The sequence below is a fragment of the Pteronotus mesoamericanus genome, unplaced genomic scaffold, assembly GCF_021234165.1.
Source record: "Pteronotus mesoamericanus isolate MK-2021 breed Mesoamerican mustached bat unplaced genomic scaffold, CSHL_Meso_final contig_75, whole genome shotgun sequence".
Taxonomy (NCBI): Eukaryota; Metazoa; Chordata; class Mammalia; order Chiroptera; family Mormoopidae; genus Pteronotus; species Pteronotus mesoamericanus.
In genome coordinates, this window is record NW_026555249.1 from 10,189,264 (window position 1) to 10,203,616 (window position 14,353).

Consider the following 14,353-nt stretch of genomic DNA (forward strand, 5'->3'; position numbering starts at 1 on the left):
AACATAATCTAATATTCAGTCTTTCACTGCACATTAACAATGTTACGAGGAAAATTGGACTACTACACCAAAGATGTTACAGAGTGCACAAAATTCTGACAGGGGGAACCAAGATCAAGGAGTGAGATTCTTTAGGAAACAATTCTACCAAAAACAGGGGAGTAGAAGTAATTTTAAATGTTGAAGACATGTTACATGCACAACTGACTACAAATTGCCATTAACTGTGCTTTGTATTATAGGACATACCCCCATTTATGGAATGTTAAGCTGACCCAAGACAATCAAAGCTTGCCATATTCAATACCCCACTACTTTCTGGTTGTACCAAAAAGTAACCAGCAAATGATTTCACCTCTTTAAAAAAAAGAACTTACATTTTTTTAAAAAATGGGATGAGGTGGATCCCTCCTTAAAAATGTCCCTTGAGCCCTGGCTGGTGTGGTTCAGTGGATTGAGTGTCCACCTGCAAACCAAAGGGTCATGGTTTGATTCCCAGTCAGGGCACATGCCTGGGTTGTGCGCCAGGTCCCCAGTAGGGGGCGCAAGACAGGCAACCACACATTGATGTTTCTTTCCCATTCTTTTTCTCCCTCCCTTTCCCTCTAAAAATAAATAAATAAAATATTTTTTAAAAAAGATCCTAGAGCTACTAAAAAAACTTACATTTACAAAGTAGTTGATAAAAATATTCCTTTGGATTGTAAAAAAGGGAGCCAGGGACCACTGATAAGACATGGGGTATGATATTAATCAGACCTAGCTTCATTCTCTCCTGCTTCATCAGAAGCTGATCTCTCCTCATTTTTAGATTCAGTCTGATCTCTCCATTTTCTGCAAGTCAGTCTTCAGTGTCTTGGATAGCCACTTCATCCTGCTTTCCCCTTGCTTTCCTTTCCCCCTTTGTTTGCACTTTCTTGTCCGCAGATTACCCTCTCCTGCCACCTTTTTCTTTGGCTCCATTTCCAGTTTTGCAGGAACTGACAAACTCGCCAATCTCCTTGGGCTCCTCCTTCACCGCTCTGTAGCATAAGGTGACCTTCACGGGCAGTGTGGCAGCAACCAGCTGCTCGGATCCGCCTAAACTTGTTTTTGTATGTTGAAAGGGTTTTGTAATCCACTTCCTGGGCTAGAGAAAAAAAGAACAATGGCTACCGAGAGCGCTCCCTCAGAGATTATAGAAAGAGAACGGAAGAAGTTACTGAAAGTCCTCCAGCAAGATCTGGATTCTGTCTTAGATTCACTCACCTCTCGGGGGCTAATTTCTGAGGATGAGTATGAGATGCTGGAGGATATCACAGATCCCCTGAAGAAAAGTCGAAAGTTGTTAATTTTGGTACAGAAAAAAGGAGAAGTCAGTTGTCAGCATTTTCTCAAATGTTTACGTAGTACTTTTCCAGAGTCAGCAACCACTTGGGGCTTAAGGCACGGTAAGTTGAATTTCTATGCTTGGGTAGTGGGGCGGCGAGAGGGGCGGGAGAAAGGGTTGAAAGGGAGGAGGCAGATTTCCTGAAAAAAAGAAAACAATTACTTCTTATTTTTATTTGTATGTTTTGCAGAGATAATCTTTCACTGAAAGATGGTAAAGGGGAAGTGGCCAGGATTTAAAAAGCAGGGAACAATGTATCTTACTGGTGTAGGGGAGTGATAATCTTTTGTTTAAACTGCAACCAATATGGGCAGTTGTTTTAGCGCCCGCGCAGACTGCTCATTATTACCACAGTCTGAAATGCGCACAGGTGGGCAGACACTGCTCTTCGTGATGACACAGCAGGGATTTCTTTATCAAGTGAGTGAACTCACAAATGTCAACAGTCCCCAAACCACAAGCTGCATCTTTCACTTAGTACAGACATTTGGGAAATACAGGGAAAACAATCCGCATGCATGGTGGATCACTCACTTCCTTTTTTCTTTTCTTCTGTGATAAGAATGCTAGCAGAACCCTAGTTTTCTGAAGAAATGCTAATGCTAGTTTTTCAATGTTCAAAGATAGTGGCAAGTGAGGGAGCAATTCTCCCAGAATGAACTGCTCAGCAGTTCTGTAGGTGACCACCAGGGGCAAGGGTAGCTTCTTTTATGGGCATCTAATGAATATTGAGGAATCTAAGGAGTAGGTTAGAGATGTCAGAGAGGTGGAGTGATGGATAAAAAGGTTAATGTTAATGGTCCTTAATGTAGAATAAGACCTGTATGCTTAGAGAAGTAGGTCTTATTACTTCTAGGATTTGCTATTTTAAGTTAGAGCTATCTGCTTCCTGATTAGAAATTATTAGGATCAGACTTTATTAGCAACGACCCTAGGAATTCTGAGCTGGTTTGGGGTCACAGTAAATCCATAAGTAAGTGCTGTCCATAAGACTTAATTTCCCCCCCCCGCTCATTTAACATTTGAGTTTGCTATGAAAGACTTGAAATTTTGAGCAAGACCAGAGTGTGGTCTAATTTTTTTTTTTTTTCCAGTGGGAAAAGAATGTTCTGACAGTTGACTTACTGCCATTTATGTTGGAGGTTGTAGGTATTCCTGACTTCCAATGAATTAAAGAAGAGAGATATTGCTTGGAAACTCAAGTAAACATAAAATTTCATTTTTGTCAGTTTGGAAAACAAAATTAAAAAAAGCCCTAAAACTTTCTTGTCCATTTTCAGAATTTTTTAAACATGAGAGTACAGAACCTCTTCAATCTGTGGGTATGAGCAAGAATCCAGAAGAGCCATTTTCCCCGGGAGAGAAACAGCCTGAGAATTCTGAGCTCACAGAATTCTTTCCCTTCACAGAGAAAGAGCACTTGGATTTGGAAACCTCTGAGAAGTTCATGGACAAGAAAACTAGTTATGGGGAAACAGCTTGGTCCTCGAGGGCATGTGCGAAGGACCACACACCAACACTCCCATTGCCACACTCAGGAGAGAACATTGAATATAAAGTTTCTGAAGCTATTTATTTACAGGACGGACACAGATACGATCAGATCGATGATTCTTTATACTTAGGAGATGAGGACTACCTAGAATCAGTCACGTACTCTGAAGATGTAGAAAGAGTGGAAGAGGAGGATCCTAGCGACCCAGAGTACCTGGTCTATGATGGCGAAGGGGAGCCTGCGTATTCAGAAACCACGGAGTTCTCTGGAGAAGAACAGAGTTACGAGGAGTCAGAAACGGGTGTGTCGTTGGAGGAAGAGGAGGAGCAGAGTGTGGAAGGTATGGGAATGATATGTGATCATTGGACAACAGCATATTTTTAGGCTGCCATGACACAATGGGGAGAGAGGAGGAGGAAGGGCACCAGGTGTCCACATCTCAGGAGCTCCTTGTGTCCCTCTAAGTGGACTGTCCTCAGAGGAAGGTGCTGACAGGGAGGAGACCCAGAACCTAGGAAATGCTGCACAGGATAAGCAAAAGTAAATATTGATCACAGCTGATAGGTTTCTGGAGTCACGCCTGTCACACGTTGATGGAGTTGCTAGCCACTTACTTGAGGCGTTACCTTCTACTCCTTAGATTAAGTCTCTTTCGTCAGTCTAGTGCCTTGTAACCTAGGGGAGATGGCGATTATGGGCCTAACTATTGAAGTGGAAGCAGGAGAGGAGTTCGTGGTGAATGGAGGAAATTTCAAGATACTCTTGTTTAGCTTGGTCCAGTCCACCATATAGTGCCACCTTGAAGAAGGAAACTATATTAGAATCTTCAATGAGAATATTTTTTTCTTTTTAAAAAACAATTTATTTATCTTTATTGAAGTTGTTGGAGTGACATTCATTAATAAAATTATATAGGTCTCAGGGGTACAATTCTATAATACATCATCTCTGTAATGTATTGTGTGTTCGTCACCCCAAGTCAAGACTCCTTCCATCACCATTTACCCCCCTTTATCCTCTTCCGCCTCCCTCTGCCCACGCTTTCCTTCTGGCAGTGACCACTCTGTTGTCCATCTGTGAGGTTCTGGGTTTTTTTCTTAATCCCTTTACCTTCTTCACCCCTCTTCCTACCCCCTCCCCTCTGACAGCTATCAGTCTGTTCCCTGTGCGAGTCTGTTTCTATTTTGTTAGTTTATTTTGTTCATTAGATTCCACATATAAGTGAAGTCACATGTATTTGTCTTTCTTGGACTGGCTTATTTCACTTAGCATAATGCTCTCTGGGTCCATCCATGCTGTCGCAAAAGGTAAGATTTCCTTCTCTTGACGGCTGAGCCGTATGCCATTGGGTAACTGCACCACAGCTTTCTAAAAATTCAAAATATGACAACTGCTTTATTTGAGGAGGTGCTGTCCAGGGAAGCAAGCATAACCAAGCTCTGAGTGGGGAAGGGAAAGGTGACTACCATCTCACACTCAGTCCCAGGCCTGGGGGATTCATAATCCAGGTCCGGGTGGGGAGGAGGTATTCCCCGCTTGGCACACCTGTGTTAGTTTGCCGGGGCTGCCCTAGGGATGTGCCACAGACTGGCAGCTTCAACAGCAAACAACAGACCTGTATGGTCTCAGCAGCTTGGACGCTGGAAGGCTCGCGTCCAGGTGTCCGCAGGCCTGGGACTTTCTAAAGGCTGCAGAAGAACCTGTTTCTCGCTTTGCTGGTTTGCTGGAAATCCTTGGCAGCTTTCAAACAGCCCAAGATTTCTTAGAGTTACTTTTGTTAGTTCTTGAAATCCATACTTTTGTCTTACTTCTAGGGTTTCTTCTCTATTTTCTAATAGAGGATCCATGAAGCTTATGCTAATTTGCTATCCATCAAGAGCAAAAAAATGCTCGCAGCTCTTCTTTCTCTACTAAGCACTGTCTCTATATTCTCAAGAAGTAGCTAGAAGGTATATTAGAAAATGGGAGATCAGGAGAAGTTAGGTACAACAAGTAAATTCTGAGAAAAACTTATTGGTAATAAAATATTCCATGTTTCCCAATTTGGGCAAGAAATACTTTTAAGAAAGAAATCAGGCCCCGACTGGTGTGGCTCAGCGGATGGAACGCGAACCTGCGAACCAAAGGTCCCTGATTTGATTCCTGGTCAGGGCACGTGCCTGGGTTGTGGGCCCGGTCCCTGGCGGGGGCTGTGGGAGAGGCAACCAATCAGTGTTTCTCTCACACATCAATGTTTCTCTCCCTCTGTTTCTCCCTCCCTTCCCCTCTCTCTAAAAACATAAATAAAATCTTTAAAAAAAAAAAATCAGTATCAACCTAGAGAATTCCTCATACATGTGTATAATGATGCATTAACAAGGTTTTAAATTGCTGCATATAAACAGCCACAAAATTGGAAAACCTAAGTAAGCATAGACAACAATTAAATAAATGATGGTCCATCAAAGTCATGAAGGATAATGGATTAGCTAAAAGTGATGTAAGTAGATCTGTATATATACTGTCTGGGAAGAATTTACAAGGAATGCCATTAAGTGAAAAGAGGTTTGAGAATCATTTGTTTGGTGTAATATCACTTATGTAAAAATAAACTAGCATCCATTAAACCAAACTAAGTCTTTCTATATACCAGTGCATGCTTATGGCCTTGCACAGAAAAAGGATGGGAAGCAAACATACTGACGTCTCTTAGAAGGAGAGTAGCATTGGCAGAGTGGTGAGACGGAACCTCCATTTTATTTGTACTGCTTCATCTTTTTATAATGAAAACGCCAATCACTTAACTTTACAAGTGAGTAAAGGACTTCCAATTTGAAAGTGATTCAAGGAGTATCTATCTTCTTTCCTGCAGAAAGAAAAAAGGTCTTTAAAGACGTCCTGTCGTGTCTGAACATGGATAGGAGCAGAAAGCTTTGGCCAGAAGCTGTTAGACAGTTCTCCTTGGACCGAGGGTGTCAGTGGGCGCCCGAGGCTCCGGGAGACTTGGCCTGGAACTTCCTGATGAAAGTTCAAGCACTGGACGTGACGGCTCGAGACGCGGCCCTTCCGCTGTGCGAGGAGCGCCGAGGGGAGCTGCCTGCAGGCCCGGAGGACGCAGATGCCGAGTGCGCGCGCGCCATCCATCCCCTGGACGCGCTCTGCGCCGCCGTGCTGTGCTCAGACAGCACTTTGCAACGCCAGGTCCTGGCGAACATGTATCGATGCCAGTTCGCCCTTCCTCTGCTGCTGCCAGATGCGGAGAACAACAAGAGCATTTTAATGCTGGCAGCCATGAGAGACATAGTGGAGCAGCAGCCAGCGCGGGCTTTAGGAGGGCCTGCAGGGGCAACAGAAAAGTTCCTGACGCTCCTGAAGGTGCCCGTCCTCGCTTTCGTGCGTCTCGGAGACTGTAGCTTCTCCAAGTCCAGGATCCTCAACGCGCTGCTCAGCCCCGGGCGGCCGGAATCCCGTGCAGTCTTCCTCCACCGCGAACGGGCCGTGCCGGGGCCTCCCCGCAGGATCTCCGACGGCCTGGTGGAGATAGCGTGGTGCTTTCCTGATCGCGGTCTGTGGGAGAACGCTCACCTTTTCCAAGAGCCCGTTGCCCTGGCCAACCTTCGTGGAGATCTCGAAAGGTTTTGGATGCAATTTGGCTTCTTGATGGAAATTTCCTCGGCTGTATTCTTTTTCACTGACTGCCTAGGTGAAAAGGAATGGGACCTGCTCATGTTTTTAGGAGAAGCTGCCATCAAAAAATGCTACTTTGTCCTCAGTCCCCAGGCCAGGGAGAGCGAAGAGGCTCAGATTTTCCAGAGGATTCTGAAGTTGAAGCCATCACAGCTACTGTTTTGGGAGGAGGAGGAAGGTGGAGAGGAAGGGAGGAACATAAAGAGCCTCCAAGCTGCCCTCCAAGAAGTGATGTCCTCTTCGCTCCAGCGTGTGTCCGTGGAGGACATGGGCTCCCTGGCCAGGGAGCTGGGGATCCAGATAGACCAAGACTTTGAGAACGCCAAAGGAATTCAAGTTGCTCCTAGTGAAAACTTGGCTGGAAGCACTGAAGATGAGGGACCACAAAGACACAGTCAGCAAGAAAGCTCATCCGAAAGCCCAGCTGAGCGGCCGGCGAAAGAGGCAGGAGCTGGAGGGGAGGCCAGCCCGGCTCCTGAGCACGGCCACCTCACCCCAGGGGTCAGGCCTCCCCTGCAGAACTCCTGCCTTCTCCCCATCATAGTGGGAGGCCATGTCAACCGTGTTCCCTTGAGAGCTCCCTGGCTTATGGGCTCCCACTCTGGGTCAGGGCAGAAGTCTAGGTGGGTCCGTCCTCCACCCTTTCAGAATTCGTGGGTCCATAGTCAAGGTAAAAGTTTTAAGGCCCAGTACTTCCAACCCCAGAGATTTTGTTCAGGTGAAAGGTTTATGAAATTTCCGAGACCTCCTTGGGGACAGCACGTGTATGGACTATTTGGCAGACCACCAAGACCTTTTAACCCATGTGTACAGCCCTGGCCTTGCAGACCACAGACAATGGGAGCTTGTGAAAGGCCTGCCGCAGCGGTCTCCCGGGTACCTCACCTCCATGCCCCAGGTTTGCGGCCAGCAGGACCATTTGGGAAGCCACAGCCTAGGCAAGCCCACCCCCGAGGACCACAGCCAACTGAGGCAACTGGAAAGCCTACGAGGACAACATCCCATCCTGTGAATCCTCACTTGCAAGCCTGTGGACCAGCAGGAGTCATACAAAGACCTGTAAGACCCGCCCTTCAGCAAGGATTCAAGCTGAAGGCACAAGGCAGGCCTCTAGATCCAACTGGCCGAATGGGGTTCCATCCCATGTCCAACAACAAATTTTCCCCCAGCTCTCCAATCAGTCAGGCCAAGCCACCCCAGCACCAGCACCCCCAGCCCAAACCCTCCCAACCTACGTCCTCTCAACCCAAACCCGCTCAGACAAAACCCACGCAGCACCAGCCCTCCCAACCCACATCCTCTCCAACCAAACCCACCCAGCACCAGCCCTCCCAACCCAAGTCCTCCCCGTCCAAACCCACTCAACACCAGCCGCGCCAACCCCAGTCCTCCCCGTCCAAACCCACTCAGCACCAGCCGCGCCAACCCCAGTCCTCCCAGTCTAGGCCTCAGCCCAGACCTACTCAACCCAAGACATCGCAAACCAGCCATCCACAGGCGAGGGCGTCCTACGCTAGAGCAGGGCCCAAGAGGAGTGGAAAGCATTAAAAGGCTTCCTCTAGAGACCTGTGGAACTACCTTTAGCCAGGCCATTCTGATCATAAAGCAGCAACTCGAGGGAGAGTGGCAGTGATCATAAGAGACTGGTATCCTTGGTGTGACTCAGAGAAACAGATGTACACAACCCACTTGGATATCATTGAACTATCTGTAAAGATTGTGTCCCTAACAAAGAGGGGAAATATGAAAAGAATGAAGACCAGAATCAAGCAGTAAATAATAAGTTAATTGAGTCCAACCTCGAGTGTTAGGTAATATATAGCCACCGTCCCAGGAGTGGGGGCTGTGAGGCAGCCCCACTTGGGGAAAAATAGGGCTGGAGTCTCTAACTGTGAAGTGATCATAAACTAGGGCTCAGGTTGTCTCGCTGTTGCCAACGAGATTGCCTTAGTTGTTGGCTGCTCCAGAGATGTCTCAGTCAAACTTCTTCGTTGAACATCAGCTGCTCAGTGGGTGATCCTGTTTGTCTGGAATAATCAGTTTGCTTCTAATAACAGCCCCAATTTTCTTAGATAATAAAATTCTCATTTGACCCTTACATATAAAAATAATGAACTATCAACCAATAAAATTATTTTTTTATCAACTTTATGTGTATATTTTGTATTTTAAATGTTTGTAGTAGGTAAGATAATTTGGCTTATTCGTAAAGGATCTGATATATTAGCCTCATGATTCCAGCTTAAAATGTGTAACTACATTGTTAATGTTAGAGCTGCTATTTTTTTAATATGAAAAGATTAAGATCTGTTTACAGAGTTTGTTAAAAGTATTGAAATGTTTAAGAGAATTTAAGATTCACAGAATTTACCATTTTAGTTTATTAGATTTATTTTTGTCCTAAACATTCTGCTAAGTTCTGCTAGTTTGAACCATTAAAGTATTATATTAATTTAAAATATTTATGTGAAGTTTTAATTAAGTTTGTAAATGATACCAAATTTTTTTTTAAGATTTTATTTATTTTTAGAGAGAGAGTAAGGGAGTGAGAAAGAGGGGGAGAGGAACATTGATGTGAGAAACATCAATTGGTTGCCTCTTGCATGCCCCCAACCAAGAACCTGGCCCACAACCCAGGTATGTGCCCTGACCAGGAATTGAACGAGTGACCTTTTGCTTTACAGGATGACACTCAACCATCTGAGCCACTCTGGTCAGGGCATGATACCAAATATAAATAAGCAACCACTTTAAAGGTAAATGTTAAAATTTATCAGATAGAAATAAAATAATAAGATTATAAATTGAATTAGGAGCCTTGGTTTTTGAATTTGTAACTTTTATAAAATTAATATTAATTTTAAGTACTTAGAATACCCTCAAGTTGTCTTTTCTGAGTAAAAAACAATTTGCCTTCAAGGACGCACAAAAAAATCATATGACAAATAAATGAGAAATGATCGTTGAAAAAGAGTAACCTCTGAGAACATTCTCATACTATTATAAGTACCATCCATTTGTTTGTGCACATATTAAACAATCAATATTGAGTATTTAGACGGTGTTCCATACCACTAAAGGTAAGATTAAGGGTAAAGAAAGAAAAAGAGGACTACACATGTGAACCTTTATCTTTGGCAGGAGAAAAGCATACCAACTAGTTCGTAAGTACAAAACCTTTTATGTAAAAGTGGTGTCTCTCAAATGAAAATAATGTTTAAGATTTCAAAATGAACAGTAGTATGATTTTTAATTTTAAATTTAAAAAAGGTTTTAAAGAGAGGGGAAGGGAGGGAGAAAGAGAGAGAAAGAGACATTGATATGAGAGAGAAACATCAATTGGTTGCCTCTCATGAGGCCAGGACCGAACCCATAACCCAGGCATGTGCCCTGACCGAGAATTGAACCAGCAACCCTTCATTTTGTGGGAAGATGCCTGACCAACTGAGCCACACCGGTGAGGGCTAGTGTGATGTTCTTCTAAGTTTTCCTCTGAATCCTTCCAGATCAGCTCCTGGAGGAAAGAACCTGCCAGGTTATTGTCACCAACGGATTCGGTATCTCTCTGGGTCTTGAGAATACATATATAGCACATTGAAATTAGACAATTTGAGAACAGTTTCATAAAGGGGCTATTTACAAAAGACCGAGCAAGAGGTAAAAACAGCAGAAAGCAGAGCACAGTACCCTGGATCTAGTAAAAGCGAGGCATGTTACCACCCCCCGGGTCTCGAGGGCGGGAGCGGTGCTGTCTCCAATCAGAAAGGCTGTGTGGAAAGGGTCCTGGGTCTGGTTGGTTGGAGGATACAGCAGGCTGCAGTGACCAGCGGTGGGAGGCAGGGGGAGGGGGTGGATCCCAGGGAATAGACATCTACTCCTTTTCTCTGAAATGCCAGCGTGTCCCTTTGGCAACATTCAACCCAAACCCAGAGAACAAGAAGCCCACCTAGACAGTTGATGCAGGGCAGCCTGTTAGGGTTCAGAGCAGGTTGGAGGGTGCATCTAGGGAAACAAACAGAAGACATCCAGCAGATTCCTCCCTTTCCACTCCATTCTTTCTCTTTTCTTTTTCCTTTCTTCCTTTTCTCGCATTTATTTACCGGGCATCTATTATGTGTAAGGCATTGGATTAGAAACAGAAAATATGGAAATAGAACAAGAAGTCCTTCGATAGTCGTGCAATCCTATAAATCTGTTTCCTCCTTATTATAAAATTATAAGCTCATTATACGTAGTTTTGAAAATGCAGAAATGCACAAAGAAGAAAAGAACATAAAAATAATCAGTGATCTCATAACTCAGAGTAACTAGTGATGTAGTCTTCTAGGTCATTAATAATATTTCTATGTACTTTTTTCTATGTATGTATATTTACAGGCAGCACTCAATTACATTTTTGAGTCTGTACCAGGATCAAATGTGGCCAAGTCAAACACAGTATTGGGGCAGGCAGTATAAATAGCATGAAATACTGGTTTTCAAGACATCTTAAGAAAGTCTGAATTCAGGACATAAGTATAATTTAAGGGTGTCATTGTATAATGCACAGGTCCAGTTAAGTCAAACGTGCAAAAGTTCAGAATCACTTGATTTTATTTGCTATTTACAAAGCTGAGAGCATTTAATTTGGACCTGACTTCTTTTGTGTAAACAGACTGAAGAGTCTGCTCGATGATTTATTTACCTCTTCCACATCTGAAAATTTTCTCTTGAACACCTTCAATCAATTTATACTTCTGTACAAGAAAGCAAGTAAAAATTACTTTTTTAACATTAAAAAAAAAGCGTCGTCTTTGTTGAGGTCCTTGAAATGTGTGTACCCTAATGTGATACAAAAGACTGGCCACGGGGATAGAGCTGCCTCATAAATCATATTAGCGTACGTCCCACTGGCTCAACATTGGCCATATGACCACATGTAGTTACGAAGGAGTTTGGGAAATGTAGTCACTAGTTGCGTGGTCACCCATCCAGAAAGAAGGGGACAGGCAACAGTTTGCCATAATGTCATAACATATCAAGACCAGTAGAGGCCCAGAAGAGGAAGACAAAGTCACCAACATGGCATCCTGAAACAAACATCAGACATTCAGCCCTACCGCCTTAATCATAAAATTTTGCCATTTATTATATGATATAAATTGTTTTAGTGATGAGGAGGGGTGGAAATTGCCTGAATCGAACAGAGGCTTTTGAATAATGTTGCAATGAAGAAAGATTTTATTTATTTATTTATTTTTTAAATTTTAAATCATGTTTATTCTATTACAGTTGTTTCAGTTTTTCCCCCTTTGCCTTCCTCCACCCATCCCACCCCGCCCTGAAGAAAGATTTTAGAGTGTGTACTCTTTTAAATAAAATAAAAGAGTTGAATAATAAGAGTTAAATAAAATAAATATAATAAATAAAATAAAGTTAAATAAAAGTTGCTACTGCAATGTGGGTAGTGCCTGCCCTGGTCCTTCATTAAGCAGGAGGGCAATCAAGTTTTATATTAGTCTATAATAGAAACATAAACTGTACTGTTCCCTAATCCAAGGTGTTGACATTTTTTTACACGTTTTCGGCAAGTTTTCTTAAAACTTGCAGCGGCGTGGCTGTATAATTTGAGCGTGAACAGATCCCCCTCCCATCCCCCCCACCAGAGGTGACTAGGAAAGCTGCATATCGCTGGGATTCCCCGCGGAGACTCTGGCTCAGGGGATCCGAGGTGGGCCCGAGGCAGGTCTGAGGACCAGCCTCAGAGCAGGCACTCCCACCGAGACAGAAGGACCCTCCTCCCCACCCCTGCCCCCGTCACAGTCTGAAAAACTCAGGTGCAGGCTGGCCTGCAAACCGGTTTTCCGGGGCTGCAAGAAAGACCTTTTCTCCTGGGCCAGAAATCCAGGCTGCGATGATTTCCCTTCATCACCATTCTCACTAAACCCATTCATCTCCCGCTGGAAAACTGGGGGAGAAAAAGCCGGTGCAATGAGGCGATAATGTGGTAAAAACTTATTACCCACTTAAGTGGAGGGCTGTTCTGCCTATAGATTTTTGTGTTAACACTTCTCACTTTGTCTGCAAGTTTTGCACCTGATTACATTCAAAAGGTGTCCTTTCATTTTTCAAAATGCACTTCTTTTTCTTTGCTCCGTGGCTAAGACTTGATTGTTTTCTAAAGCCCCCATCCTTTCGCCTTCCTGCCCAGAGTCTCTCAGGGATCTACAGTCATTCTGGGGAATGACTCTGCTAGGGATTAATGCAGAGCGATTTTTGGCTGGGGTCCTGGTTTGACAGGAGCATGTCTCCAGTCCTCACAAACTGGATACATTTCTCTCGAATGGCAGAGGCAGAGAGAAAGAACAGCTCAATAGGCCAATGCCCTACTGTCCCCCACGGGGCACACCTGCTCCCCTGTCCAGTCCCTGCTAAATCCCCACTCCCACCCCTATGCCCCCGCGCGAGTGATAAAGCCCAAAGAGAGATTTGAAGACGGCGTGCCTTTAATATTTCATATCTGATATTTACTATCCCATAGTGGGTGGGAGACGGGGTGAAGTAAGGGAGGAGGAAATACTACCAAAGCCTATCAGTTAATACTACAAATACCATCCAGTCACACCAGTCGGCTCAAGTGCGCGCCCAGAGTGGCCGAGCAGCTTGAGGAAGGGCAGCATTTAAGCGACAGGTCCAGGGTCTGAGAGGCACAAGGAGGAAGGCCGGAAGGAGAGAAGGGCCAAGAGGGGCACGGCTTGCAGGGTGTTTCCAGAGACCAGCAGGGGCTGCGGTGGGCGCTTGATCAAACTGGAACCAATCCCCTTACTGTGGACTAGACCTACTTTGGATGCTTTTACGAAGAAAAATGAGATGGAAATTTCAGAAACTTAAGAGGTAGACCTGTCAGAAGAGTGTTCTGTTGCCTCTTTCCTCTGCCCAAACCGAATTTAAAGTTCTCCACGTAGGACCCCAACAGTTTCAGTCCTGGGCAGGCGTGGGCGTGCGCCTCGGTTGCTCCCTGCACCCCGGATCCTGCTGCGAGGATGCAGGGGCTCCCGTCCCCGCCCGGCCCGGCGCGGAGCTGGGCCGCCTGGCGACCGGTCCGCTGCAGGGCCCCGAACTGCGCTTACCTCCCTCGCCGCCCCGCCTTCCCGGCTCTGGGAGCCCGAGGTCTCCGCGGCTCGTCCGTTAGTGCCCCGCGGCTCGTGACCTTGGATTATTTTAAAAGAAGAGAAAATAAAAACAAGAACAATCTCTATGTTTTCACATTTTCCCACTGAATTTTTTTCTCTAAAATTTAGGAAAAATATCATTATACTGCCATCTTCTGGATCTTTTGAATGCTAACAGTGAACGACAGATATTTAAATCCCGGTCTGTTCAACTCATTCTAATCTGGGGCTGACGTATTAAACTTTGTATAATTACTTATTTAGTTAACTGGAAAAGTTCTCTGACAACTTAATTCGTATTAAATGTATTCAGAGGTCAGTTATTTTTGTTTGTAGAAGAAGGAGACAAACGTACGTGGTTACAATTTACAAGTGATTTAGCAGCCACTTTTTGGCCATTCCCAAGACAGTTTTCCCAAGACAGTTTTTGAGATTAATGCTAATAGAGGTGTTGAGTAAAAAAGCATTTCCCTTCCTGGTGGGAGAATAAATTAGTACAGTCTTTTGGGAAGGCAATTTGACTGCATGGGTACAAAAATAAAATACCTGTAATTTAGTCACTTTTACTCTAGTGAATTTACTTTATAAATTCATCCTACATATATCCCTGTTCATGTATGCCAAGATGAATATATGTACAAAATGAACACTCTTATGTTGTTTATAAAGGAT

At 44.3% G+C, this 14,353-nt stretch overlaps 1 protein-coding gene across 3 annotated transcripts; it reads left to right on the forward strand.

Moving 5' to 3' along the window:
* The first annotated feature begins 1,030 nt into the window (after positions 1–1,030).
* CARD6 (caspase recruitment domain family member 6) lies at positions 1,031–8,647 on the forward strand. Of its 3 annotated transcripts, XM_054583968.1 has the most exons (4): positions 1,405–1,430; positions 2,464–2,571; positions 2,650–3,204; positions 5,716–8,647. In XM_054583968.1, exons 3-4 carry the CDS (start codon positions 2,694–2,696, stop codon positions 8,076–8,078), a joined length of 2,874 nt encoding a protein of 957 aa, XP_054439943.1. In that variant the 5' UTR covers positions 1,405–1,430; positions 2,464–2,571; positions 2,650–2,693; the 3' UTR covers positions 8,079–8,647. The 3 variants fall into 3 exon arrangements, with proteins under 3 accessions (XP_054439941.1, XP_054439942.1, XP_054439943.1); XM_054583966.1 differs by lacking the exon at positions 2,464–2,571 and having other exon boundaries at positions 1,031–1,430; XM_054583967.1 differs by lacking the exon at positions 2,464–2,571 and having other exon boundaries at positions 1,031–1,430; positions 2,779–3,204.
* The last annotated feature ends 5,706 nt before the right edge of the window (positions 8,648–14,353 follow it).

What these genes read in the sequence shown, in the direction of transcription:
- CARD6 (XM_054583966.1), top strand. Translation starts at nt 1,097, where the DNA reads ATGTTGAAAGGGTTTTGTAATCCACTTCCTGGGCTAGAGAAAAAAAGA. An exon ending in CACTTGGGGCTTAAGGCACG is followed by an intron (nt 1,431 to 2,649) that starts GTAAGTTGAATT and finishes GTCCATTTTCAG; the next exon opens with AATTTTTTAAACATGAGAGT. An exon ending in GGAGGAGCAGAGTGTGGAAG is followed by an intron (nt 3,205 to 5,715) that starts GTATGGGAATGA and finishes TCTTTCCTGCAG; the next exon opens with AAAGAAAAAAGGTCTTTAAA.